The sequence below is a fragment of the Sander vitreus genome, chromosome 13, assembly GCF_031162955.1.
Source record: "Sander vitreus isolate 19-12246 chromosome 13, sanVit1, whole genome shotgun sequence".
Lineage (NCBI taxonomy): Eukaryota > Metazoa > Chordata > Actinopteri > Perciformes > Percidae > Sander > Sander vitreus.
This window is the reverse complement of record NC_135867.1, coordinates 6,464,196-6,491,152: the sequence shown is the minus strand read 5'-3', so window position 1 is coordinate 6,491,152 and position 26,957 is coordinate 6,464,196. Positions and strand designations below refer to the sequence as shown.

Sequence of the window (26,957 nt, the reverse complement as noted above, 5' to 3'; positions counted from 1 at the left end):
GAGCCCAAAATGTCAAACTTTAGGTTTTCCTTTAACTTCAGGGCTTTCTCCAATGCCCTGTCTAGCGTGTACTGGAGACTTTTATTTTGAAAACCTACGACCAGAAGTGTGCGCGGTTCCGTTGCAGGATTTGACAGCAGGTCCGTTTTTACCTCTTTGCTTTTATTCCACCCTGCCTCGCTCTTTCTTTCTCTATTTAATACGCCTTTAGCCTGCCGTGTGTGTGCACGTATTTATTTATTTATGCATGTTATTTGAAAGTAATTAGTGTTTTTACCTTTTAGTCGTTCCTCAAATGAGAAGGCGTAAAAGATGGAGCTTCATATTTTAGAGCACAGCTTGAAAGTGGCGAGTATAGAAAAAGAGGGGATCCAGATTTGCACTCACGGATTAATAAAACTCGCTTTCTTGGCTTCCAAAACAAGGTACGTAACTTCCCAGACGCGACAGCTACATAAAAATATACAGTGTCCTTTATATTTTTTACGTGCTTCACAGTGCTGTACGTGTTAACTGTAAGGATACTGCTGTTGTTAACATTATAGCAAACTAATGCCGAGGGGTGCATGCACTTACAGTATGCTTATGTGTAAAGGGTAACGGTGTTAATTTCTGCTCCTGTAGTTGTTTTAATGCTTAATGCAGCTTTATGTGTTATTCTAAGTGAGTGTGTTTGGTCTCTGCCACCAGTTTCCAGGCCTATCCTTGTTCTGTAGTGTCATTTTGTAGCTTTGTGCCATCTGTAGCTGGGTCGACGCCAGCGGGGGTGTGTGTGTGTGTGTTTGTGTGTCAGTGTGTGTGTTTGCAGGCTGTTTTTCCTTCTCTCACGGAAATTATAACATGTTTTCAACCCAACTCTAGTAAACAGAAGAGGGCCTTTACTGTGTTTCCCGTCCTATGAAGTGGATATTCACTGTGAGCCATTCAGCCTGAGGAAACTTTAATTAAATAGCCCTTGCAGTGACATGACAACAGGCCTTTACACTTGTTATTGCTCTGTTGTGCAGTTTTTATTAGCACCACAGTCTATTAATATATTACCCTAAACAAATTAGTTCACTTTACTGACACAGGTTATTTTACAACAGGCAGAGTCAGTCAGTACTCAGCAGTCCAAGTGTGGCAGAGAGCTGATAATCAAACCTTCCTCTGTGCTGAAAAGTTACTGATAAAACACAGTTTCTTCTGATTACTCATTACCTGATGTAATTGAAATTACCCAATGGATTTTACTGTAATTGGGCTGCAAATAACTAGTAATTTCATTATCGATTTATCTGTAATGAATGGATTAATCGTCTGTTCTATAAAATGTCAGAAATGCACATCACAATTTCCTAGACTCCAAGGTGACGTCTTCATATGTCTTGTTTTGTCCCACCAAAAGTCCAAAATCCCAAATATATATTTATGTTTCAATGGTATAAAACTGAGAAAAGCAGCAAATCGAGAAACTGGGACCAGAGACCAAAGAAACAGTGACGCAAACAATTAAGATACATTTTCTGTCGATCAGACTTATCAATTTATTGTTTCAATTCTATACTCAAAAACATAATATCATCACTTTCAGTTCCACTTGGTTGGATATGCCTCCCACGTTTGATTATATAGACACAATATTGCACTTATATAAAATCAGTGTGATCTTTTTTAAATGTGTGCATCTTGTAATCAGTCATTTTTTATTCTCGTCAAACTACATAGATGCTTGTAGCATTTCTTGTAGTCAAGATTGCTGTCACTAAATAACACATATTCTGTGATTTCCCAGCTTTGCCCACCACATTTGAAGTGTGAACTGATTTGTTTTGCTGGTGGAAAAAAAAAAGACACAGCTGCCACGGCTATTGCACAAGTCCAGTTAGAGAAGCTACAGAGCTACATGTCCTTACATTAGCCTATAACACTAGTTTGCACAGCCATAATCTGCTCTCGACTGCAAACACAAGCAGAATTTCTCTTTAATTGTGCTTTTTTTATGCACACATTACACTCATCAAAGCACACTTCAAGGTCTTCCACAGACAATATATATAACAGAGGTGGTAATGCCGCGTTCATGTGATATTAGAGTTGCCGTAATTACCAGTTCAGGCTTGTAAATTGCATTAAATTCAACAACCAAGTCATAATTAAGGCTGAGGAACTTCTCAAAGCTCTGATAAAGTGTACAAAATTAGCACCAAATGCTGGTAAAATATGCAAGTGGCTGGCAGATTTGCTTCACTCACCAGCCAATAAACAATGGTAATCTTGTAAAATTTGAACATTTACTAGCCATTTGGCTAGTGGACAAAAAAAGTTAATTTTGCACCCTGCTCTGATGTATTAACTTGTGTTTAATAATACGGAAGTGCCGGAAAACCAAACAAGACATGAATGCCTCATGTCAGCCAAAGTCCATTGTTCAAGGTAATTAAACCCAAACTTAATGAATACAGTGCTATATTGTCTATTCGTAGTATTGTAACCCTTGCACAGCCAACTCTGCAATCGTACAACTGTCTCTCGTTGTCTTTGGCGTGAACGCTCGCAAGTGGTAAACATGGGAATCTATCCCATCTCGACAGATCCAGTCGCATCCCACATTTATTTAGATGGCATTAACAATAGCCACTCTCAATAACTACTGTATATGGTTTCCACTGCAGCACCTCCTTTTTTTCCCTGAAGATTAATTCTATATTTCATAAATGTGTGTTAATATTTTAGGATGTCAGTGGAGTCTTTATTTCAGGCAAGGTGGACTGCCTCCAACAAAAAATATGGCATGTGGCTGGGTTGGCTCAGTTGGTAGAGCAGGCGCACATTTACATAGAGGTTTATGCCTTGACGCAGAGGTCCAGGGTTCGAAATAAATACAGAAATAAATGGGCTACATAAATAAGTATGCCTATAAAATACATCCTGAAATTAATAAATGAGGCAATAAATATATGAAAAGAAAAATGTAAATATATATAAGTTAATATAGTTAAATAGCCTAGATACCCCTAACCCTAACCCCCCCTCCCCCACAACTCAACACAAATTAATGCAAATGTTTCCCTGGATGTGCAAATAGGCAACTGACTGCTAACATGTTTACCAGAGCAACATTAGGAGAAGCTTATGTGTCAGTGTTTTGTTTTAAGGTTGTTCTGCTTCCCCCCAAATGGCCACAAAAACTAATTAATGCAGCTTTAGATCAAGAAGCACATTTCCTTTTAAGAAGGGAATATCAATGAGTAAACAAGCAGCATAATCTGATTTGACATTTGATTCCGATGCCCGGCACTTTTTGATACTCAAAGCTACAAAAACATTTAGGTCGCTACCAGAAAAGTACTGGGGTTTGATACCAAGCCCTAAATATAAACAGCGGAGATTTAAATACCCTCCTTATGATGACACTTAACACTCATTAACTTACAACAACAACTCACCAAAAAAAAGAATTGGTGCAGCACTGTTTAGTTTTGCATTCCTTTGTGTTTTCTTTTAATGTGTTCCAAAGTGAAGGGTAGTTTTTACAAACATATTTGTTGTGGTTTTTCTCTGTTGTTAGTGGTTTGCAATGCTTTTTAGTACAAACTGATTTAAAGACTCCCTGTGAAGTTCCTTCCATGCACACAGAATGTGAGTAATGCTGGCTAATAGTTCAGTAATCTCCCCCTCAGTTTAATATACGGAATCTCTGCAGTGATTTTCCATATCACTGTTGATCTGCATGAAAAACATTAATCCAGGCACAAGACAAAAACTCCAGTGCTCATAACCCTAATATCCTGGCTCTGCAAAAACACACTGCAAGTCAAAGTGACACATGACAGCTCATTTACTTCCAAGAGGAGATGCTGCCGTTCCCACATAAAGCATTGCTTTATTATTCCCCTGTTGTTTTTCACACCAAATATGATGTGTCAGCATTCAGTTGCTGCCTGTAAAGATGTGGTTATCACAGTATTGTTAATAGTGCATGTTGTTTTTCCAGTGCACTGCTTTCATGTGTGCTTAAGAAAGTATGCTGGGCATGATTACAAGCTGATTTTTAACAATATCCTTCATTATCTTAGAAAAGTTTTGGTTTGGCGCATTGAACCTTGACAGTTGGATTTCAGACAGAAACATAATACATACTCAAAAACAAAATGTTACAGAAAAAGGGTGGTTTTTAACAGAAGGGACATTTAATAAGATTTCACAACAAGGAACAATACATAAGTTTTGGTATGTGTTGGCAATTTTTGATTAAAATTAGGAACTAACTGACCACGTGTAAACAAGATTATGAATCTGACCAGAGATTAGATGCCATCTTTCAGTGCCGAATCATTTTTGATATTGTAGTCCACAGACACATTTCTGTCAGACCTAAAACATAAGGTTTGATACCCGGCCTTGTTCATTATATAAAACCAAAGTATCATCATGAAAACACAATTGTGCTGATTTTTAAATAGAGACTTGCCATTTCTCATTATTAGTATGTAGGTCTGGATAATAATCGGTCAACTTAATATTATAAATCTCTTACCAACCTGAATGTATTCAATAAATGTCTATAAACTGGCAGAAGCTACATTAAGCAAGCAAGCAGAAATTCAACCAATCTATCAGCCAGCAGCCCAGTATATCTTCAACTCGTCCGACTGTAATTAAACAGGACAAACGTATCAGAAGTAAAGACAATGTGAGAAAGGAAATACATGCACTCATGTTGAAACAAGACAATAAGTCTACAGCCACACTAGTGGCTATGTGAGGCTCATTGTAAGGAAAACCATGGCCCTAGATTATATGACAGTGGATCACCAAAATCATTACAATTCATCCTGTGGACAATACGAATATCGGTAGCAAATTTTATTGCAATCCATCAAACATTTTTTTGAAATATTTCAGTCTGGACCTAAGTGGCGAACTGATCGACAGAACAACATTGCCCCCCCTTGAGCCACGCAACCAGATGGCTAAAAAATATTATTTTAGGTCGTATCTTTAGCCCTATGTATGTGTATTTAAAAACATCTCTAGATGATCATTGAGATTCCTCTCACAGCACATTGCTGGGGAGGTTTATATGCAGCACTGTGCTTTATTGATAGCTCGGTTATAAGCCTCATATTTAATATAAAATGATAAAGAAGACATTTACAGGCATAGTTCCAGTATTGTGTTGGTCCCTGCACATCTCCGGAGATGGATCTTCTCATATGAAACTGTCTCCTTAATTCTCCAAATGCACTATTTGATGTGTATGTTATGAATGCTTCAGGGAGCAGCAGACTTGATGTGGTGAAGCTTAATCCAGCAGCATGGAGCTTTTCATATGCTGTATCCACTGTTTGATTTGTCCTCTCTTTTTCTTCCTCTCCCATTCAGATGCAAGTTTTTCAGTTTGACAGAGACTCCGGAGGACTACACCATAATTGTCGATGAGGAAGGCTTTAAAGGTGGGCCTCTCTTTGTGGATCTTTAAAGTCGCTGTGGCAACCATAGATCGAGGCGGCAGGAAAAGATCACATTGTGTAACCTCTGATTCTCTCCAGTACCACGTAGCTTCAGCTGCCAATGTTTGAGCACACTTTGCTATTATGGATGTGAGGCCCAGTTGCCAGTGGCTGTGTTTTGTGGTTGGCTGATTAAGTGAATTCATGTCATTACACACCCTTTTCCAGGGTGACCCTCCTTGGTTACCCTGGAGAGTACAGGCTATTTGTTGCATAACTGCTGCAGGTATTTTCTTCTGGTGACTGGCTCTGACTGTGTAGGTTCCTGTTTTCTGTTGAAATAAACTATGAAATTCAAGCAAGCATTGTTAGATACATGTTTGACATTTTGTTAAAACCTCCAGAAGACACTGAAAAGATATTTTTCTACCCTTTTTCATAACATATGTCCATATGCATCTTAAAACAGATGATTAGGCCTAAACACTGAAGTGAACATTATATAATGTCTGAGAATTAGTATACAATCCAGTCCATTGACAGTAACTTATTGAGGTGAGCATGCAGTAAATGTTAGTCTTGGGTTAATATTATTGAATATCCTGTTAAATAAAAGGTTGTTGATTAACTGAACTAGATTGAGTTTGGCTAATACTTCAGATAATATTTTGTGATATTAAATGTACACTCACTACAATGCTATTAAATATTAACATTATTCATTAGCTTTTCAATCATTATTAGGGCTGTGACTAATGAATATTTTCATTTTTGATTAATCTGCAGATTATTTTCTTGATTAATCGACTAATTGTGTCTATGAAATGTTACTAGTGTGTATGTAACTAGTGAAAAGCCGCCCATAACAACCTCCCACAGCCGAAAGTAATGTCCTTAAATTGCTTGTTTTATTCCACCAACAGTCGGAATCCAAATTCTTTTCTTCATTTTCTATTATATATGATAAAAACAAGCACACATATACACACACACACATATACGTATACACATATATATATATGTGTGTGTATATATGTATTTTTTGATCAACTTATTGATTAATCAAGTAATTGTTGCAGCTCTAGGGTTTTATTGCTTATAAATACTTTGTAAGAGGAACACTTTGTGTGGTTACTTCTGCCTCATTATTTCTACAATGTGGATGAAGAGCAGGTTTAACTTGCATCTCAAATATTCTTGAGTCTTTCTTAACTCATTAGGACCGGATGCAACATAAGTATGCAAAATATAAAGCCAAACAGGGGTAGGTACAACCGTCTAGACTGGTATTTAGTAGGACAGGCAGAAAAGCTGGTCTAATACACAGTCTGCTCTGTCACCGAAGAGTGGAAGGTGGAGGGTGAGAATAATTTTGTATAATTCCAGATAATAAAAAGGCATTGGCAATAGCACTCAATATATTAAAAAAAAGTATGTGTACAAAAGATGAAAAACAGGAATTAGAACACATAAAAAAATAAGGAACAACTATTAGTCATGCTCATTGCTAACCCTAACTTCCCAGTTTCTTTTCTATTTAAAAACTTGTGTTAAAAAATTTATCATTACTTGTACATTTTTAGCAAAGAGCTATAAAAAGTATAAAAAGATGTATGAACTGGCTGCATGTTAAATCACTGTTGTACATTATGAATACAGCTGTGTTACGACCACTTTTGTAGTCTATTGATTCTGCTTGACCTTGTGTGATGCCTAATAGCCTCTTTTAGATAGTCCTAAATCAGGTCAAGTCACCTCCTCTCAGGTTTTATTGGTTAATGCTATGAACTTGTGAGTGACAGAACTGTTGCAGACATGTTCTTTTTTGACATGACTGTCTGTCCATTCACAGAGCTGCCCCAGTCAGAGCACATCAGTGTTGCTGATGCCACATGGTTGGCCCTTAACGTGGTGTCAGGGGGCGGCAACGCCTCCAACTCGCAACCCATCGGAGTCACCAAAATTGCTAAATCAGTCATTGCACCGCTGGCCGACCACAACATCTCTGTTTTCATGCTGTCAACATATCAGACGGACTTCATTCTGGTGAGTGTGGATAATAATGTTCCGATACTACTCCCATTTGGTATCATTTCAACCTTAACGCTGGCAATAAATGCATTATTTTCTGTGAATCCCTTGTGCATGTGAAGGTAGTCCCACACAGGAATGGCAGAGCCTGCCAAATGGGCCTCATTCACCAATAACTTCCTACGTTTTTTCTTAAATTTGTTCTATTTCTTCAATCAATCAACCCGGCTGGTTTGGATCTTAAATCATTTTCCTAGCCTTTTTGCAGCGCCTGTAAATAAGAGAACATTGATGAATGTCAGAATCTTTGTGAAAACTGTGGATTTAAAGAAGATATTTCTTCTTAACAAACGGTTGGTCACTAAGGCCCAATAATAAACTATTTTATAGAGAGGCAATTACAAAATTGAAAGGCTATTGCAGACAAAATGCCAACAGAAAATACTATCAAAAACAAAAGAAAATCTCTTCTATAGTGACTAATGCTACCATTCAATTTTTTGGAGGGGGATTTAAAATGTTTTATTTTTCATCCCGGACTCAGTTTAAAAACAAAGTAAATCAAGTTAATCAGGTTATTGATCAGGTTCACAGCTTGCTTAAAGAGTTGCATTGTTTGTCTATTATGCAACACAATTGTCTATGATCATAGTGCCTGACATGAAAAAGCAATAACCTTGGATATAGTGTACCTCTCACAGCCCCACTTCCTTTTGATTTAGGAAGAAATCCTCTCTCATACCGAAGCTTTTCTGGCCACAGGGAGTGTTTTATTATTGCCTTGCTTTAGTGGAAAAACAAGGTCTGCTGAGCAGCTCCGGCATGTTTATGAAAATGGATGTTGATAATCTGTTACATAAAGGGGATCAGCGGCTCAGCCTCTTGCTGGAATTCCAGGTATCATACTCGGGTCTGTTTCCTGTTTCCACACTGGTTTCTCCTACCCACAATCCTAATTATTGGTAAATCAGATTAAAAAAAAGGCACACAAAAAACTGCTGCGTTCACCCTGTCGCCCACACCCACCACCCATCTTCTCCCTCCATCTTTGTCTCACGCTTTGTCGGATTGCATTACCAAATCTCTGAGCAGACTAAAAAACAGACCAGCTTAAGATGTGTGTTTTTTTTTTTTTTTCACTCATAGGATATTTTGTGTTACATAAAGCGGTAAAACCTGACCCAAATGTTGAATACACTCATTTAGACGGAATCATGAGTAGCCTGACTGAGTCAAGCCGTTCAGGGCAGCTACACACCAGCTTTCTTCTTCTCTCTCTCACACACACACACACACACACGCACACACACACACACACACACACACACACGTGACGCAATAGCTGTCACCCTTGTTAAGGAAACGCTTGTGTTACTCTCTTTCACCAGCTTCAGAGTTCACCTTTGAGATACACCAAGGCTTATTGTCAGTATACTCAGCTCCATTATATTTGATATACGTTTGTATTATGTTGAATCAATATGCATTAACTCTTGAAATGATAGAAATGTTTCCTACTGTGGAATTTAGTTCATTTGAAGGCAATATTATCAGAATTCATTCAAATACCCTCAAGGAGGAAAAATCACCCAAAAATCTGTGAACCTGTGAAAAACAAAAGAAAAAGGAAATGCCTTTTATTATATCTATGTTAATTGTCTTTCTGATTCATCCATATTCCAAAGTTTCCTTTTGACCCACAACCTTCTACCCAAACTAAAAACTTAATTTCCGTGAATTCTGTTTTCGTCAGACATAGAAGAAACATTTCACGATGTTATCCAACATTTTTTTTTCAACTCACTCATTCATTTCTTTTGTCCTCAGGTACGAGAGCGAGATCTGCCGATGGTCATGCACACGCTGTCTTCCGAATTCACTTTGCTCCGGGTGGTCAACGGAGAGACTTTTGCTGCTCACGATCTGGGAGTCACCAATGGCTTTGTAAAGCCTAAACTCGGTAGGCATAAAAAAAAAAAAAATTATGTTTATTTTTGTATAGAAGCAGCTTTTGAAGAATGGTGACATGTAGGAGGTGACCACATTTAACAGCAACCCAAACCGCTTGAACATTTTCATAATATATCAGAGTAAAAAAAAAGCATTTTAAAACAGTTCTGGAAACTTTTGTTGGACTCAATTTGCTCTACACATATCTACAGTTTTCAACATTGGTGCAACATCTGTTTAACATCAAAATGCCTGCTGAAAGATTTTACTCTGACAAAACTCAAAATCTCAACTCTGAGTACTTTTAAGCCCTTCTCTCACGTGTTGGTTCTGAAGTTTAGCTTGAAAGTTCATTCTTGACGTTGAACATAGCAGTTTTTAAAAACGTGATGAGATTGAATGCTCATTATTTCCATACAGACATTTATAATAAGATGCTTGTTGGCTGCATTGATGCCTCTGAGCCCTCATGTATTCAATCATTTTTGTTTTTCAGTGCCCCGTCCCATCATTCACCCCTTATCTAGTCCCAGCAACATGTTCTGTGTGACAAGCCTGGACCCAGACACACTGCCCTCTGTAGCCACCCTGCTCATGGATGTCATGTTTTACTCTGGAGGGTAAGAAAGTGAAATGATTTAGTGTATGAAAATGAGGACTTATGGACAAAATCTGTCAGTTGTGAGTGTCAGAGTGTCAGTTGTAGGATGTTACCTACAACACCTGTGTAAACTAATATCTTTAAAATCATGTAAGCACTGAGGAACAAAACCAAAAAGATACATCGATTTCTTTCTTATATTTTGCTTGTTTTGAATCAAAAACCACTCAAGGAAGCTTGTTGTTTTCTTCAGTTGTTGTGTAGCAGTATTTGTAATTACATTACTTGAGTCATATTTATCCCTGCTAGCAGTGGTACTCTGGGAATGGAAAAGTAATTTGGTTTGTCCACCACTTTTGGGGCAGGCAGACGACAGAAATATGTCAAATGTCGTGTGGAATGCCATGAAACCTGTACAGACATTCATGGTCTATAGAGGATGAATAGTTATTTTAAAGGAAAGAAGAAAAACATCAATATAACAGTTGATTCCAAACTTTTGAACGGTTGTTTAACTAGACATGACTGTAAGTGTTGTGTCACGAGGTGTGAGATTACCAAAATGCGATTCCTGCATTACCAGTTTGACCACATTTGAGTGTTGTGCTTTTCTCTCTCCAAAGTCCAAAGGAGAGCGGAGCATCCAGCGAGGACTCCAGCCACATCCGTTTCTTCTCCTTCTCCCTGATCGAGGGCTACATCTCTCTGGTCATGGACGAACAGACAACTCAAAGGTTGAGTAGCAGCAAACACCTGTGACACAACAACGTATTTATATTGCTGCTGCAGCTGTGTAATTAACCACACTTGTTCTTTTGAGATGTTGTTTTCTTTTAGTCAGACTGTTAGACTGGGACATTATGTTTAGGAACAAATTTATGATTGTTTGAGGGGGCGATTAGTTTGTTGCTCAGCAATAGCAGAGCAGTTGGGCTTATACAATGTACTTAAGTCACAGTGGGTTTCAGTCTGACTCATTCCTTTTTACAGTATACTCTCTAATTAAGTAGAAAGGGCTCCAAGAAACCTGACAGCTACAGATCCCATGTAGTTGCTCCTCTATTAGCACCACGTTAGCATTTCATCATAGTTCATTCATAAATAAGATATCACTTATATGGGTCAGTAATGTCTTAAAGCCATGTGGAGGTAAAATAATAATTGGACCAATCTTTCATTGTTTTTTCAAGTTCATATTTTGCTACTAAAGCATGTAGGTCAGCCTCGTCCCCAAGTTTATGTACTACCTAATGTGTTGCCTTAAGGGAATAGGTCACCCATTTTTGCTCAACTTTACAATGGCTCTCTTATTCAGATCGGCGGGTAGAACGGCAGTAACAGAATTCACCTGCTGATGTTCATCTGAGTGGTTAATAGTTAGCTGCTGCAGCTCCACACAGTATCTGTTAGCTGTGCCAGGTGTCCGCCACCTGTTAACTAGAGCAAAACAAAAACATCCTTTAAAGTAGAGTGAGTGAGGCGAAGCATTTGAAGGTAAAAACTCTCAAAAATCTATGTCAAATATCAGATTTATTCTTTTTTAAAGTTTAGGAATTAAAAGTGAAATTGCATGTTTTTGCTGCTCTGTTAATTACATTTCCTGTGGTCTCCTTTAAAAAGAAAGAGAGAGAATTTTATATTTTTGGTTCATTCTGTGCATTAATCAGTCAGAACACCATAGTTATCCATCTACATAGACATATTTACAACAGCAGTGGTGTAGTCTAATGCAGAGATCTTCAACAGGGGGTCCGGGACCCCTAGGGGGTCCTCAGAGTCAGTGCAGGGGGGGGCACCAAATTATTGTTATGTCTTAACATGAATCCAACATATTATTAGCAAATATAAATCATGTTTGTAAAAAAACGATGATAGGCTTACTGGCCTATAGGTAATGTAGTCATCCACAGATAAAGTTCATCCTAAGGATTCACTGTGCCACATGTATGTTTAACATTAAAACATAATTGATAAAATCATGCCAACAATTATTAGGCTATTTCAATAGCTTAGAATTCTATGCACTAAAAAGGTACGTATAAAGGCTTTAGGCTGCCCTACACGTAATTGTACGCCCAGTTTAATATGCTTAACTTTATACAATATATGTAGTAGGGGGTCCCTGCTCCTTCTCTCTTTCAGTTAAGGGTGTGGCATATCATAGTGAGGGGTCTGGGTGTCCTCCCCCAGGGAAGTTTGAGCATCGACGATTTCATTTTCTGTATTCGGACACACTTTTATGCACCAATTTACAGTGGAAATATATCAGAAATATAATGGAAAGTATGTTGTTGCGTGTCATTGGGCATTTTCAAGTGGATATATGGAAATCCTGGAGCTTCTTAGTGGGTATACTGCGTATACCTGCGTATCACATAGACTACACCACTGCAACATAGTACTACGTAGATAAGTTATTTGCACATAACCAATGAAACCATGTTGTTTTTTTAGTGTATTTGTATGGCAGTAACGTGTTGTTGAAGGTGCTACCAAACATCCACAAGTGAAAGGTGCACTGCTATTGTCAGTTTGCAGGCTAGATAGCTAATTCGCTAGTCAGCTGTAGTGGTGAAAGAAGTACTTAGATCTTTTACTTAAGCAAAAGTAGCAATACCAAAGTGTCAGTGGTGGAAAGTAACTAATTACGTTTACTCAAGTACTGTACTTAAGTACAATTTTGAGGTACTGGTACTTAATTTGAGTATTTCCATTTTATGCTAATTTATACTTCTACTCCACTACAATACAGAGGGAAATGTTTTGGATCCGGAAGCTTTTTTATTGGATCCGGCACCTCCTGTGTCACTATGAAAAATGAATCGCCTAAATGAAAAAAATAAATTATTATTGTGTAGTGTTCAATGTTGTTATCTATGTTGTTAGTCTTTATTCCCCATTGAAGTTCCACAAAAAATCTTGTGTTTGCATTTTCGATGCGTTTTGAGGTGAATTTTCAGGGTAAGACGGAGGAGGGAGAAGAAGAGAGGGAGGGGGGATCGGCACTTCAAGTGACACATGCGCTCGTGCTGGTTGAGATTGCTGTTAGCCTCGTTTCACTCAGGGGAAAAATGTCAAAAAGACAACAAAGTTTGCTTAACTTTTTCAAATACGCTAGCCAGTCGGATCCCAAACAAGCAAAAATCGTTTCCGCCGATCAAGAATGTGGACACATTACATTTCGTACCCATGCAGTGCATGTTCTGATATTAAAATAAACATTGCCCTGATGTACACACAGCTTTTTTAGTTAGAGAAGCTACGTAGGCAGTGTAACTTTACAAATAAAGCACTGTGCAATACATTTATTTGATAACTTCAATTACTTTGCAGATTCAGATTATTGATACAAAATATATATCAACTAATAAATGATGATGTATTGCTATAGATTAAACTACCCAGCAGTATATTAGGTAATTCAAATTAGCTCCAACTTTAGCAGCTGCAACAATAAAGTGATGAACACAATGCATCAATAATTATAATCCAGTTATATAATATATATTATTCTTAAATGGCCCATTCTGCATACTTTTAATTTAGCACAGTATAGTATTTTATAAGTGATTATATGATTTGTTTGTAAAATCTTAATCTGTAAATTTACTCCAGCTGTCAATCACACATGTACACGCCCACTCAGAGGAGCATTTCTGATTCTAACAATATTCACACATTTAAAAATCACTTTGACATGATTTTTGACTGCAAAAACTGAAACAGTGCTTGTTAATTCAGTTTTACTCAAATATTATATTCTGCCCCATAAACTTATATATATATATATATATATATATATATATATATATATATATATATATATATATATATATATATATATATATATACATTGAGTACAAATGTTAATTTCTTTGTACTTTGTTCTCTTCAAGGTTTCCAAACAATGTTCTCTTCACCAGTGCTTCTGGTGAGCTTTGGAAAATGGTTCGCATCGGGGGACAACCTTTAGGATTTGGTGAGTTTTATTTGCCAAAAGGTTAGTTAGGCGTGGCTACGAACAGGCCACATGTTGGTAAAAATGAACAGTAACAGCATCAGAGATTAACCCATCTCCAAACACAATGTATGCTGAAGTATCAGTATAGTAATTATACTCAAATTATTTATGAGCACTACAGATGTCACAAACCAACCTACTTTTAGAGAATTTCACAGCAGACGATGATTTCATCTCAGCAGCAGTTAACAACAAATTTAACAACTGTTTTTCAGCTTTCAGGATCAGAGTTGATGTGTTGAATCTTAAAGCATCAGGCGACTAATCTGTTCGGCTGGTGTCGATTGGTGCTGCCTGCCTGTGTGATCCAAACAAGCAGCTAACACAGTAAATACATACAGAAAACTAGTGTATGATTTCAAGTGGAAACTGTTGTAGCCAATGCTTGTTTCCCCTAAAAGAAAGTTGGCAACAGTGCTCTGTGCAATTACCAATTCATGGGTAGAATGTTCTATAGAAAGTGGCTTTTTTGGCTATTGTTTCAACATGTTAAAATGACATTTGTAGTTTGTGCAAATTTCACATAAAAACTGTAATGGTGGACTATCTTAACATTAATAATGTGACATTTAATAGTGTGTAATGTAGAGATGGTCCGATACCATTTTTTGCTTCCCGATACCGATTCCGATACCTGAACTTGCGTTATCGGCCGATACCGAGTACCGATCCGATACCAGTGTGTCATATATTTTATTATGTTTTAACAAGTGTATACTACTATCCCTGTATGGATGTGATATGATTTCTATCTTTGTTGTCGGCCTGGCTCAGGTTAAACTCTTTGTGAAACATGAACAAACACAAACAATGAACGCCACAGAACTTTCTTTTATTCTGAAGTTTGACAGTCAGTTATAACGGAAAAAGAACATAAACTACTTTAACATAGATTTTCTTTAGGGCTTTATTACGTGGTATCGGATCGGTGCATAAACTCCAGTACTTTCCGATACCGATACCAGCGTTTTAGGCAGTATCGGAATCGGAACATCTCTAGTGTAATGTCAGTTGTAGATGTACTTGTTGAACGAGTGTTGATCCTGTGTTGGATCTTGTACTGCAGTGATTCCCAACCAGCATACTTGTAACTCAGGGGGTACGTGGAAAGATAGTGGAGTTGCTCATCTAGTTTGAAAAAGCAGAAATTATGATTTGTTAAGGAGGAAAACAAACCCACAGGTAGGATTACAAGTTGGTGTGTTTATTGTGCAATAAATACGGCATAACTACCAGCACAGCTCACACCAACCTGCACCTTGAGTATTTCCCTACATCATTGAATATTAATGACCAAATAGGCAACCATCAACCACATTAATGTTTGGGACATCATTAGACATCTTTAGGTATCATGTATTAAGAGTTTAACATTCCAAAACTGACAAACAAAACAGCACGGACTGATAGCTCTCAGATGAAATAACCAGAAAAGCCGAAAATGATGTGCTCATGTAGGATGCCATCACTCATAGTGAGAATCTGATTGAGAAAAATATGTTTTCAAGGGCCTTTAAAATGACGTGCTGTGATTAAGAAAATAGGTTGCTAAATTAATGGTTAAAATGTCCATCTTCTGCCACTCCCAAGTGGTAGTCCTATGAATTCAAACTTGACCAAACCTCCCGAAAAATCACTTAAACATCCATAATTCCAAGATGATTGAAACCTAATGAAATTACTGTAATAACAACCACATACAATAGTGTTACATAACATCCAGTTGAAAAAAATTTGGAGCATGACGGCTGGTGTTAATGAAGTGGAGCTCATTTGATTGAAAGGCTGGGAACAGCTGCTGTACTATCTCCATACACATGTAAGTGTACACACTGATATATAATAACAAGTCAGTAATATAGCAAATCTTTTTTATTTATTTTTTCGCAGATGAGTGCGGAATCGTGGCTCAAATATCAGAACCCCTGGCAACAGCTGACATTCCAGCTTACTACATTAGTACCTTCAAGTTTGACCACGCCCTGGTAAGACGGAACCTCTCAATGCAGTTGTTTTGATTTAATACTGTCTATCTGCTGTAGAGCTGCAACAATTAGTTCATCAACTGTTTAGTTGAGCAACAGAAAATAACTATTATAACATTTGATGGTTCCAGGTTCTCAAATGTAAGAATTTGCTGCTTTTCATTGTCTTACGTTATAATAATGTAATATTTTTGGATTTTGGCAGTGGTGGAAGAAGTATTCAGATATGTTAGTCGAATAAAAGTAACAATACTGCAGTGTAAAAATACTTTAGTACATTCAAAATGTTACTTAAATAAAAGTACAAAGGTTTTAGCATCAGAATATACTTAAAGTAGCAAAAGTAAAAGTACTCATTATGTAGAATGGCCCATGTCAGAATAATGTATGTTTTATAACTGGATTCTCTTTATTGATGCATCACTTCATCACTTCAATGTTGCAGCTGGTAAAGGTGGAGCTAATTTTAATTACTGCATAAACTTAATCTTAACAGCTTAATCCATAATAATACATCATAATTTATGAGTTGATTTATATCTTCTAAAAAGTAACTAGTAATTAAAGTTATCAAATAGATATAGTGGAGTAGAAGTATAAAGAAGCACAAAATTGAAATACTCGAGTAAAGTACCTCACATTTGTGCTTAAGTGCAGGCCTTAAGTAACTGTCCTTTTTTACATTCCAACACTGGATTTTAGACTTTTGGTCGGACAATACAAGACATTTGATGACATCAGTTTGGCCTCTAGAAAATTGTAATGGAAATCAAAACGAACAATCGTTAGTAGCGGCCTCTACAGTAATATGCTGCTGTCAGATTGTTCTAAAGCCTCGTATCTTCTCCAGGTTCCCGAAGAAAACATCCAAAGCGTGATCGGAGCTCTGCGGACCAAGAGCACGGCACAGTGAAGGAAAACGATGATTGGTTTTCAAAGTGATTTCGTTCAAACGTTTATCATGTCCAAAAAGTGCCAAGAGCTTATTAGCGGACTACTGTGGATCGGCTCTAAAAGGAAGGGATCTAACCACGAAGTGTGGGTGGGGAGTGTGACAGTGTGTTAGGGATGCCTTTGTTACTCGGCCATTTTCTTTACCCCCACCCCTCCTTGGCACTCGAGGCCCTCCACTGCCTGCTCTGGTAGTTGTTGCTTTAGTTTATCCGACTGCTTTTTTTTCCCTTTCTAAAAGCTGCTTCTTCCCACTCCCTGACCCTCATGAGCACCATACTGTATTAGTTACATAATTCCTCTCATGGAAGGATGACGAATGTACTCTCAAAAACAAAAGAAATATTATATCAAGCTCTCCATATTTTTTTGTTTTGTTTTCCACAGGTAATGTCTCAGTGCCAAGATGTTTGAATGCCTAAACCGATGCCTTTGTCAAAAGTACTATACATGTGTGCAATTGTAGGAGACAATTTTTGAGACAGCCAACAATGACATAGCCCCTGGTTGAATAATATGGTGTGTGTGTATTTGTGGTGCTTTCAGTAGCTGTTGAACATCTTTTATTCACAGCAATGATCTGACTGTTGGAGTCCATTGTTAAATTCAGATGCTTGGTCTGGTGGAACATGAAGTAAATCCAAGATCGTGATGAGGAAATTCTAATTTTAGTGTTTTAAAAAGTAATAAGAATTCACACTGTGAGCAACCTGGTGGTGATGGGTCACTTAAAATTAGCAGATCTTATCTATAAATGTGTTTGTTTTTTTTTGTTTTTTTTTATAGATTCTTTGGCTAGCAACCACAATTTATGTGGCATTAATCATAGCCTTCAGAGAGCATATAAATTGGGATTACTTTATTAACTTATTATTTAATCTAAAAAAGCTAGAGGGATAGTTTGGATCTTTTATTTGGGGTTGTATGAGGTACTTATCTATAGTCAGTGTATCACCTACAGTAGATGGCGGTCGGCACGGCCGCAGTTTGGAGAAGCAGACAGGAGTACCGGCACTGAAGCTAAGCAATGTACTGCTGTGGATGGGAGCAGCAGCTAAAAGTATTTTAGCCACCTAAAAAAGGCCTACCAAAAGAAATCAATATCAGTTTAAGTGTACACTATCTTTAGAATATTTCACAGCTTTGCCTTGCCATTAGACAGCCCTTACCGATCAGGAACTGAAAACGTTATCTATGCTCTCTTCAAAGACACCAGACTCCTTTGATAAACCGGTTAGACCGGTTAGTTAGTTAGTGTTATTGTGTGACTTTGGTGTTTCAAGGGTTAGGAACTAACGACACAACATTCCCGGGATAGGAGAAAAACGTGTCCTAGTTTATTAGCATTTCTTTAAACCAATCACAATCGTATGTTCAAAGGTTGTTTTAGTCATGCAACAGAAAACTCAGATTGGACAGATAGTCTAGCTAGCTGTCTGGATTTACCCTGCAGAGATCTGAGGAGCAGTTAACCGTAGTCCCCATGAATCGACCAGAGTTTAAAACTCCAACACAAAGAAAGCGGAAGGTGAGGGACATCTGGCCGAAAATGAGGGAAATGAAGGACGTCCAGCGGAACTTGCGGCAGCACCGGAAAACAATCCCAAAAATGAAACGTTCATATAGACTAGGAACTAACAAACTAACTGATCAAGGCAGCGTGCTGAGTCTGGTGGCTTTGAAGAGTGATATAATGGCTTCAGCAAGGTGAAGTGTTGTTGTTTCACATAAGACTATAGTTTAAAAAATAGGCTCTAACTATTCCAACAAGCATACAGTATATATCTGATAGAAACTCGTTTTCTGGTCACTGCTGATGACCCAATGATCATGTTGCTCACAGTGTGAACCAGCAAAAGGACCCAATGATAAAATGCAATGATGAAAATGTTTTGCATCAACAGTAGTAATAAATTACTGAGCCACTTTGATAATGTACTAGAATAAGCTATGGTACACACAGGGAAGGAGCCCTGGTGTCCATTTATAGGTGTTGAAGCTGCCCCTCTCCTGCCCCAGTCTGCACTTTAATGCAGGTTCCACCCTCACAGGCCTGCTGTACTGATGTGAAAACAGGGGGGGGTGGGGTATTTACTGTAGAAAGTTCCTGTCCAGATGGGTGATAGCTTTTGGTGATAATGTTTTTCTTTCTTTCTTTTTATTTCACACCACCTTGCACCCAACCCTTCTTCTGGTCAGATTTGATTAGTAGAAACCCTGTATTTATCAGTGTTAAAACAGGAGGAAGGTGACATTTCTTCTGATTCCATTTCAAAGAAAAACATGTTGAAAGCTTTTCATTTGGAGCTTCTTGTGTGGAAAAAATAAATAAATAAGCTTTTCTTTTCTTTTTGGAGCCCAGTTTTCACCAATGTGTCATTTTTACTGGCTTTACTTACCAATGGGGGGTTGTCCTCTCACTGTTATTTGCTCCCAATGTGTACTTTAAATCAATAAACTGGTGATGTCGCTGCCCAATGTGGTCATCAAAGCCTCAAGATGAACTGAAAATCAGATTTTCAATCAAATTTTGGAGTATTTTGACATAGATATTGGACAATGATATGCAACAGATTGACAGAATGTCATCTATGAGTTAAAGGTCCCATGACATGCTGCTCTTTGGATGCTTTTATATAGACCTTAGTGGTCCCCTAATACTGTATCTGAAGTCTCTTTTATATAGACCTTAGTGGTCCCCTAATACTGTATCTGAAGTCTCTTTTATATAGGCCTTAGTGGTCCCCTAATACTGTATCTGAAGTCTCTTTTATATAGACCTTAGTGGTCCCCTAATACTGTATCTGAAGTCTCTTTTATATAGACCTTAGTGGTCTCCTAATACTGTATCTGAAGTCTCTTTCCCGAAATTCAGCCTTGGTGCAGAATTACAGCCACTAGAGCCAGTCCCACAATGAGCTTTCCTTAGGATGTGCCATTTCTGTAGCTTTAAATGCTATTGAGGAGGAGAGGGGGGGCAAGGTGGAGGGTGGGGGTGTGGCCTTGACCAACTGCCACTTTGCTTGTTTGAAAGCCATGATGTCTCTCTCTTTCTCATGGGCGGGTCAAATTCTCTGGGTGGGCAAAGCAGAGAAAGGGGAGGTAACCTTTCCCCTTATGACCTCATAAGGAGGAGATTCCAGATCGGCCCATCTGAGCTTTCATTTTCTCAAAGGCAGAGCAGGATACCCAGGGCTCGGTTTACACCTATTGCCATTTCGAGCCACTGGGGGACCATAGGCAGGCTGGGGGAACACATATTAATGTTAAAAAAAACTCATAAAGTGAAATTTTCATGCCATGGGACCTTTAAGAGAATGCAAAAACATCTTCAGTATTAGTACTATACAAGTATTTTTTTAAAGTCATTAACAGTATATTAATATCTTCAGCTAATAAACAATGTTTGTTACATCAGAACTACAGTATTACTAATTTTAATACCGCAACAGTGCCGTATATCATCTCATCACAATGCCAAAACAGTTTTAATGCCAAGTTGGTTTTCACAAGAAATGTATCTTGGTATTCTGCTGAATAATGAAAAACAAGTACTGTAAAAGTCAAGAATCATAAATATGGGCGCCTGGATAGCTCGGTTGGTAGAGCAGGCGCCCATATAAGGAGGTTTACTCCTCGACGCAGCGGGCCTGGGTTTGACTCTGACCTGCGGCCCTTTGCTGCATGTCATTCCTCCTCTCTCCCCTTTCATGTATTCAGCTGTCCTGTCAATTAAAGGCCTAAAATGCCCAAAAAATAATCTTAAAAATAAAAATGTATATTTAAAAAGTGTAAAAGTAGCACAAGTAGAGACGAGACTTTATGATTAAGCAATATCTATATGTTTGCTATCATGAACTGTCCTTAGCTATAACCTAATACCAGACCAAGGATGTAGCCTGAGTACGTTGAACTGAGCAAGGGTGCATTTTGTTGCTTTATTGCTTTGATTTGTAAAAGAACATGTGGTATTTATTCTTTTAAGTTATATAGTCTCACTTAAATGTCCATCTGAACTTTTTCTGTAATGCACATAAGAGCAAAACCAAAATCAATCAAAATTTCAGTCATATTGTGAAGTGTAACTGAAGCCTTTAGGGATTGTACACCTGTTTATATTGTAATTTGAATCACATTTTTATGTGAAAAATACACATTTAGTGCACACACCTGCCCTTGTGTGGACTCCAGTGACACCCTTCCTCTACTCCAGCCTGCAGCACATGGACAACAGCAGGGAAGACTGCAGGTATATCAGTTGTCCGTATTATTTGACCTGAGTAAACAAAGCAGAGAACAGCCAGGTCCTTATTGCCTCCACACGCCACCTTTGTCTCTGCTTCAGCTCACTTCCGCACACAGATGGAGGTTGAGGGCTGATCCAGCTGCAGACACCCTCTCTGCAGAGCAGGGTTAAGAAGAGGACATGGTCTGTTAGTGTTTTCCCTTATCTCGATCATCTTTCTCCTTACATAATCCATGAGAGTTCAACTGCCGCTCACTGACTTGGGAGTAAAGGCTTGTGCTTTACCTACAGGGGTAGAAAGAACTAAGTACATTTACTCTTATTATAGTAACTAAGTAGTGTACTTGTAAAAATGTGTAAAGAATACTCAAAAGTCTTGTGTTTGTACAGGTGCTCGTCATATAATTAGAATATCATGAAAAAGTTGATTTATTTCAGTAATTCCATTCAAAAAGTGAAACTTGTATAATGTATACATTCATTCCACACATATATTTCAAGTGTTTATTTCTTTTACTTTTGATGATTAGAACTGACATCTAATGAAAACCCCAAATTCAGTATCTCAGAAAATTAGAATATTGTGACAAGGTTCAATATTGAAGACACCTGGTGCCACACTCTAATCAGCTGATTAACTCAAAACGCCTGCAACGGCCTTTAAATGGTCTCTCAGTCTAGTTCTGTAGGCTACACAATCACGGGGAAGACTGCTGAATTGACAGCTGTCCAAAAGACGACCATTGACACCTTGCACAAGGAGGGCAAGACACAAAAGGTCATTGCTAAAGAGGCTGGCTGTTCACAGAGCTCTGTGTCCAAGCACATTAATAGAGAGGCGAAGGGAAGGAAAAGATGTGGTAGAAAAAAGTGTACAAGCAATAGGGATAACTGCACCCTGGAGAGGATTGTGAAACAAAACCCATTCAAAAATGTGGGGCAGATTCACAAAGAGTGGACTGCAGCTGGAGTCAGTGCTTCAAGAACCACCACGCACAGACGTATGCAAGACATGGGTTTCAGCTGTCCCATTCCTTGTGTCAAGCCACTCTTGAACAAGACACAGCGTCAGAAGCGTCTCGCCTGGGTTAAAGACAAAAAGGACTGGACTGCCGCTGAGTGGTCCAAAGTTATGTTCTCTGATGAAAGTCAATTTTGCATTTCCTTTGGAAATCAAGGTCCCAGAGTCTGGAGGAAGAGAGGAGAGGCACAGAATCCACGTTGCTTGAAGTCCAGTGTAAAGTTTCCACAGTCAGTGATGGTTTGGGGTGCCATGTCATCTGCTGGTGTTGGTCCACTGTGTTTTCTGAGGTCCAGGGTCAACGCAGCCGTCTACCAGGAAGTTTTAGAGCACTTCATGCTTCCTGCTGCTGACCAACTTTATGGCGATGCAGATTTCATTTTCCAACAGGACTTGGAACCTGTACACAGTGCCAAAGCTACCAGTACCTGGTTTAAGGACCATGGTATCCCTGATCTTAATTGGCCAGCAAACTCGCCTGACCTTAACCCTATAGAAAATCTATGGGGTATTGTGAAGAGGATGATGCGATGCTCCAGACCCAACAATGCAGAAGAGCTGAAGGCCACTATCAGAGCAACCTGGGCTCTCATAACATCTGAGCAGTGCCACAGACTGATGACTCCATGCCACGCCGCGTTGCTGCAGTAATTCAGGCAAAAGGAGCCCCAACTAAGTATTGAGTGCTGTACATGCTCATACTTTTCATGTTCATACTTTTCAGTTGGCCAACATTTCTAAAAATCCTTTTTTTGTATTGGTCTTAAGTAATATTCTAATTTTCTGAGATACTGAATTTGGGGTTTTCATTAGTTGTCAGTTATAATCATCACAATTAAAAGAAATAAACACTTGAAATATATCAGTCTGTATGGAATGAATGTATACATTATACAAGTTTCACTTTTTGAATGGAATTACTGAAATAAATCAACTTTTTCATGATATTCTAATTATATGACCAGCACCTGTATATCAATCGCCTATATTTTGTATGTAAACTCTGAATCTTGAAAAAATGAACTAGTAACTCTAGTAAGCTGTCAGATACATATAGTGGAGTAAAAAGTACAATATTTCCCTCTGAACGTAATGGAGATAAGTAACATAAAATGGAAAAACTCAAGCACCTAAATATTCCGCTTAAGTAAAATGTACTTTGCTACATTCTAACAGTGGTGGAAGAATTATTTGGATCCTTTACTTAAAGGTGCTCTAAGCGATGTTGGGTGACGTTACTTCTTGTTGACGTTCTAAGTATTTTCAAACAAAACAAGACTAGCTCGCCCCTCCCTCCTCCTCATCCCGTCCCCTCCCCCTCCCTTGCGCACTAACCCCCCATCCCCCAACCCCAAATCCGGTTATTGGCTGCAATACTGTTTGTGTATCTTTCGTGGTGCAGTTTGGCCAGTTTGTTTTTGTTGCTGTTTGTGGAGCCTGGGCTGTCTACAGAGACTGTGTTTTTTTACAGTGTGTTCAGGGGACAGGCAGCTAGCGGATAGTGAGGAGATGTTTGCTGTATGTGACAAAAAAATGTTGTAGCCCAAAAAACACGTGACATCGCTGTACTGTATCTGTACTACGTATAACAGATGTCAGGAAGATGTGCCGATCAATTGATCCTGCATTAACCCATTTAACAAAACTGGTCAGTATAGGTCACACGAAATTACTTTAAATATCTTTACTAAATTGAAATGCTAAAGTAAGATAGATAAATCATACACAATTACTTATAATAATACATTTTATTTATAAAGCACTTTTCATGGTACTCAAAGAGAATTTACACAAGTTCAAATTATTATAGAAAATAGCACACTAACACATTAAAAGCTAGTCTTGTATGTAGCTAGATTTTGGGATAATCATCCTACTGTGGTCTATACTAAGGGCTAATGTACAAAAACATTATTAAAAGCTTAAACCAGTGTTTTTTAAAGTCTGAGACTGTGGGCTTCCCTCAGGCAAAGAGCTGGGGCACGCACATTTCCTGGGAACGGTGTGCAACGGCTTGAGTTATGTTTTCTCTCGTTTGGTGGGTGTGTCTCTCGATTATTGGCTGTGTTCCAGGTAATACCCAATCAGTAGAGACGTGTCTGTAAACCCATGGTAATAAATAGGCGCTTGAGCACACAACAGGAAGTCCAACGCACCCTGTTTCAGTTTTAAAAACCGCCACTTTCTCAATTTTTTGATGCCTATGGGATCATGGTAATGTTATTTGAACCCAAAGACACTGAACAATTGAGCCAAGAATAACATTTATTTATTAAGAAAATCTTAGTCTGACTTAATCTGTAGGAGTCGCTGAAATATACAGTATTTCTCTCTTTTGACTACACACATTTGTGAGCTGTATATCCCTGCTTCACAACAGCAGTGTGTACATGTTGGAGAACAAAAACTAATTGTCACACCATATTTTCCACTGTCTATCATAATGTCAATTATTTCAGTAGCAAAAAGAAAAGGCTGTCCCTGCTACAGCCTCTGTTGCCACTCGGGGAAGTCCTTGATGGCCGGCTTCGTACTCAGGAAAGTAGGATTCCTCGGTGCTGCTGCTGCTGCTGTGACAAGAACAAAACATTTGGGTTTTGTGCGTAAAGTATCTTTTAATGCATGGAAGTTTTTTTTATTTTATTTTTTTGTTTCGTCTCCCTTTGTTTTTAAGAAGTGATGGAGTTATATTTTTTTTTTTTGCAGATGTGAATAGAAGACCGGTTTCATTAAGTAGAATATGGCAAGCCAAATGTCGTTAACGTAGTTAAATTCTCTGCTAAATTTTCCTCAGAAGCTCCAATTCAGCATTTCAATATAATTGAACAGTAAGGCCATTTGGTCAGTAGGGGGGCTGCAGTCTGTGCAGTTTAATTTTGGATGAAAATGTAATATAATAATATATTTGTTATACTTTCACCCAGGAAAACGTGTTTCGTTCCTCTAGAGTTTTAATTCAAACCACGATCTGTTTCCTGAACTTAAAGGAGAATTCCGGTCGATTCCAACCCGTAGCTCTGTTGTTTGTAAATTAGGAGTACTGTCAGTAGCGAGAAAAACAAAAACAATCGGTGCTGCCTACACCGAGTTATCCTCCTGCTAGATTCTGCACCCAACAGTTAACTAGTATGTGTAATTTGTGTGTTAAAATAGATTACTGTCAAACAAACTACTGTAACATAGATTAGTGAGATTAGATGTCTAACTGTCCGTTTTACATATTGTATGCCATGACCAAAAAGTGTAATTTACTGTACAAAACATGGTAACATTAGTGTAAATTGGTGCTTATTAATGTGAGGAATAGGAGAGTGAAATGTTATACGTTGCTGAAAGTTAGTTGAGTTAGAACCGAACAGCCTTGAGACCAATTAACGTAACAGATTCCCTGTCTATGTTGTTGTTTTTGCTGACACAACGTAACATCAACGTTACTCCTGGCCGCATTGTCAAGTGCCTGTACGTGCTTCTAGACTCGGCATGTAACGCTTTGCCGAAATATCAATGCAATAATGAATGCTAACCATGCTAGCTGTGCCACCTTGGCATACGCATACGAGGCGCTTGTAACTGAAAATAACGGTATGGCACATATAACATTACTGTATAAAATAGGTAACGTTATTACATTAGCATGTGCTTAAGAAAAGCTAGCCAAACTGGAAAGCGACAGAGGACAACTTAGTGCACACATACAGTAACGACACTTTAACGTTATCGGCATAACTTTTCAAATCAATATAACGTTAGCTAGGTCTTTACGGCACTAACGTTACATGTAGCTAGGCTTATCGCAGTAAGTTAGGATATTGTAGCTGTAATAACACTTACCAGCTCTTGACTAAATAACTATGTGTGCAGGCTAGGCACACATAGTCCCTGGCTGTCACCAGAAGGGTGAAGCCAGGGACCAGCCAGGGACCAACGACCGAAGCATTGGACCCAGCACCATTTGCGTTTTCATCAAATTTTTTATTTTTCACTGGCGGAAATAGGCTTCCATACGTTTCCCCCTCAGTCCCACTCACTGCAATTGAAGTAACAAGTAGAAACTCAAGTAGAGCTGCAAACACAAGAACATCTCATCACCGCTAACTGAAATGCTCATTTTCTGCCTGATTGACTTACATTCTGTTGCGTTGCGAGGCCACTGGTGGGAAACCTCCACCCACAGACATGACAAATCAAAACTTCACGAGTCAGTTATAAACAGCAGAGAGTCAGCACGTCACCCAGACAAAGCCGGATGTCAACAGCACATTTTCCTACCACACAGTTTACTGGTGTCACCTTACAGGATTTCTTGGTGTTGAAGCTCAACCTTTCCAGCCATGTTTACCTGAAATATGAAGCTGCACTGTTGTTTGTAACGTCCATGTTCATTAACCTTGACAATAGTCCCAACTCAAGGTCCACTTACTGGCCTTTTCTGGAGCTTTGAACCACATCTTAATGTTAACGTTACAGCGGCTTTAATCAATATTTCTGTAATAATAAAAAAAGGGTCACTCGTAGCGATTAAACTACCGAGAATCCTCATCTAAATCTGCAGCTAGACTCTGCTTCACAGAGCTTTTAGCTGTCCGGCCCTCAACTTCACTGTTTTGGTTCACTCTCACAGCTCTCATAGCGGGAACAGGAAGTTTAGCTAATAGCTAGTGTAGCTAGCAGTACACCTGCCCATCTGCTCAGCACCAAACAGCAGACTAGCTGGTG

General features: G+C 38.5%; 1 protein-coding gene and 1 long non-coding RNA gene across 3 annotated transcripts; one reads left to right on the top strand and one right to left on the bottom strand.

The window, feature by feature from the left end:
* The first annotated feature begins 107 nt into the window (after nucleotides 1–107).
* castor2 (cytosolic arginine sensor for mTORC1 subunit 2) lies at nucleotides 108–19,330 on the top strand. 2 transcript variants are annotated; one of them, XR_013502841.1, is made up of 9 exons: nucleotides 108–425; nucleotides 5,368–5,438; nucleotides 7,288–7,481; nucleotides 9,294–9,426; nucleotides 9,913–10,036; nucleotides 10,641–10,751; nucleotides 13,914–13,996; nucleotides 14,254–14,365; nucleotides 15,929–16,014. XR_013502841.1 is itself a non-coding variant. In XM_078265828.1 (9 exons), the coding sequence occupies exons 1-9, from the start codon at nucleotides 313–315 to the stop codon at nucleotides 16,934–16,936; spliced, it is 987 nt and encodes a 328-aa protein (XP_078121954.1). In that variant the 5' UTR covers nucleotides 108–312; the 3' UTR covers nucleotides 16,937–19,330. The 2 variants fall into 2 exon arrangements, 1 of the variants encoding a protein (XP_078121954.1); XM_078265828.1 differs by lacking the exon at nucleotides 14,254–14,365 and adding an exon at nucleotides 16,874–19,330 and having other exon boundaries at nucleotides 15,929–16,023.
* Nucleotides 14,508–26,484, bottom strand: LOC144527636 (uncharacterized). Its single transcript, XR_013502842.1, has 4 exons — nucleotides 26,370–26,484; nucleotides 21,145–21,374; nucleotides 19,374–19,478; nucleotides 14,508–15,166 (listed from the first exon to the last, which is right to left on the bottom strand). It is a non-coding gene; the product is annotated as an uncharacterized LOC144527636 (long non-coding RNA).
* Nucleotides 26,485–26,957: the final 473 nt, after the last annotated feature.

Bases quoted from the DNA above. Each gene is read 5' to 3' on its own strand.
- castor2 (XM_078265828.1), top strand. From the start codon at position 313: ATGGAGCTTCATATTTTAGAGCACAGCTTGAAAGTGGCGAGTATAGAA. The intron at 9,427-9,912 runs GTAGGCATAAAA...TTTGTTTTTCAG, and splicing joins CTTTGTAAAGCCTAAACTCG to TGCCCCGTCCCATCATTCAC. The intron at 10,752-13,913 runs GTTGAGTAGCAG...GTTCTCTTCAAG, and splicing joins GACGAACAGACAACTCAAAG to GTTTCCAAACAATGTTCTCT.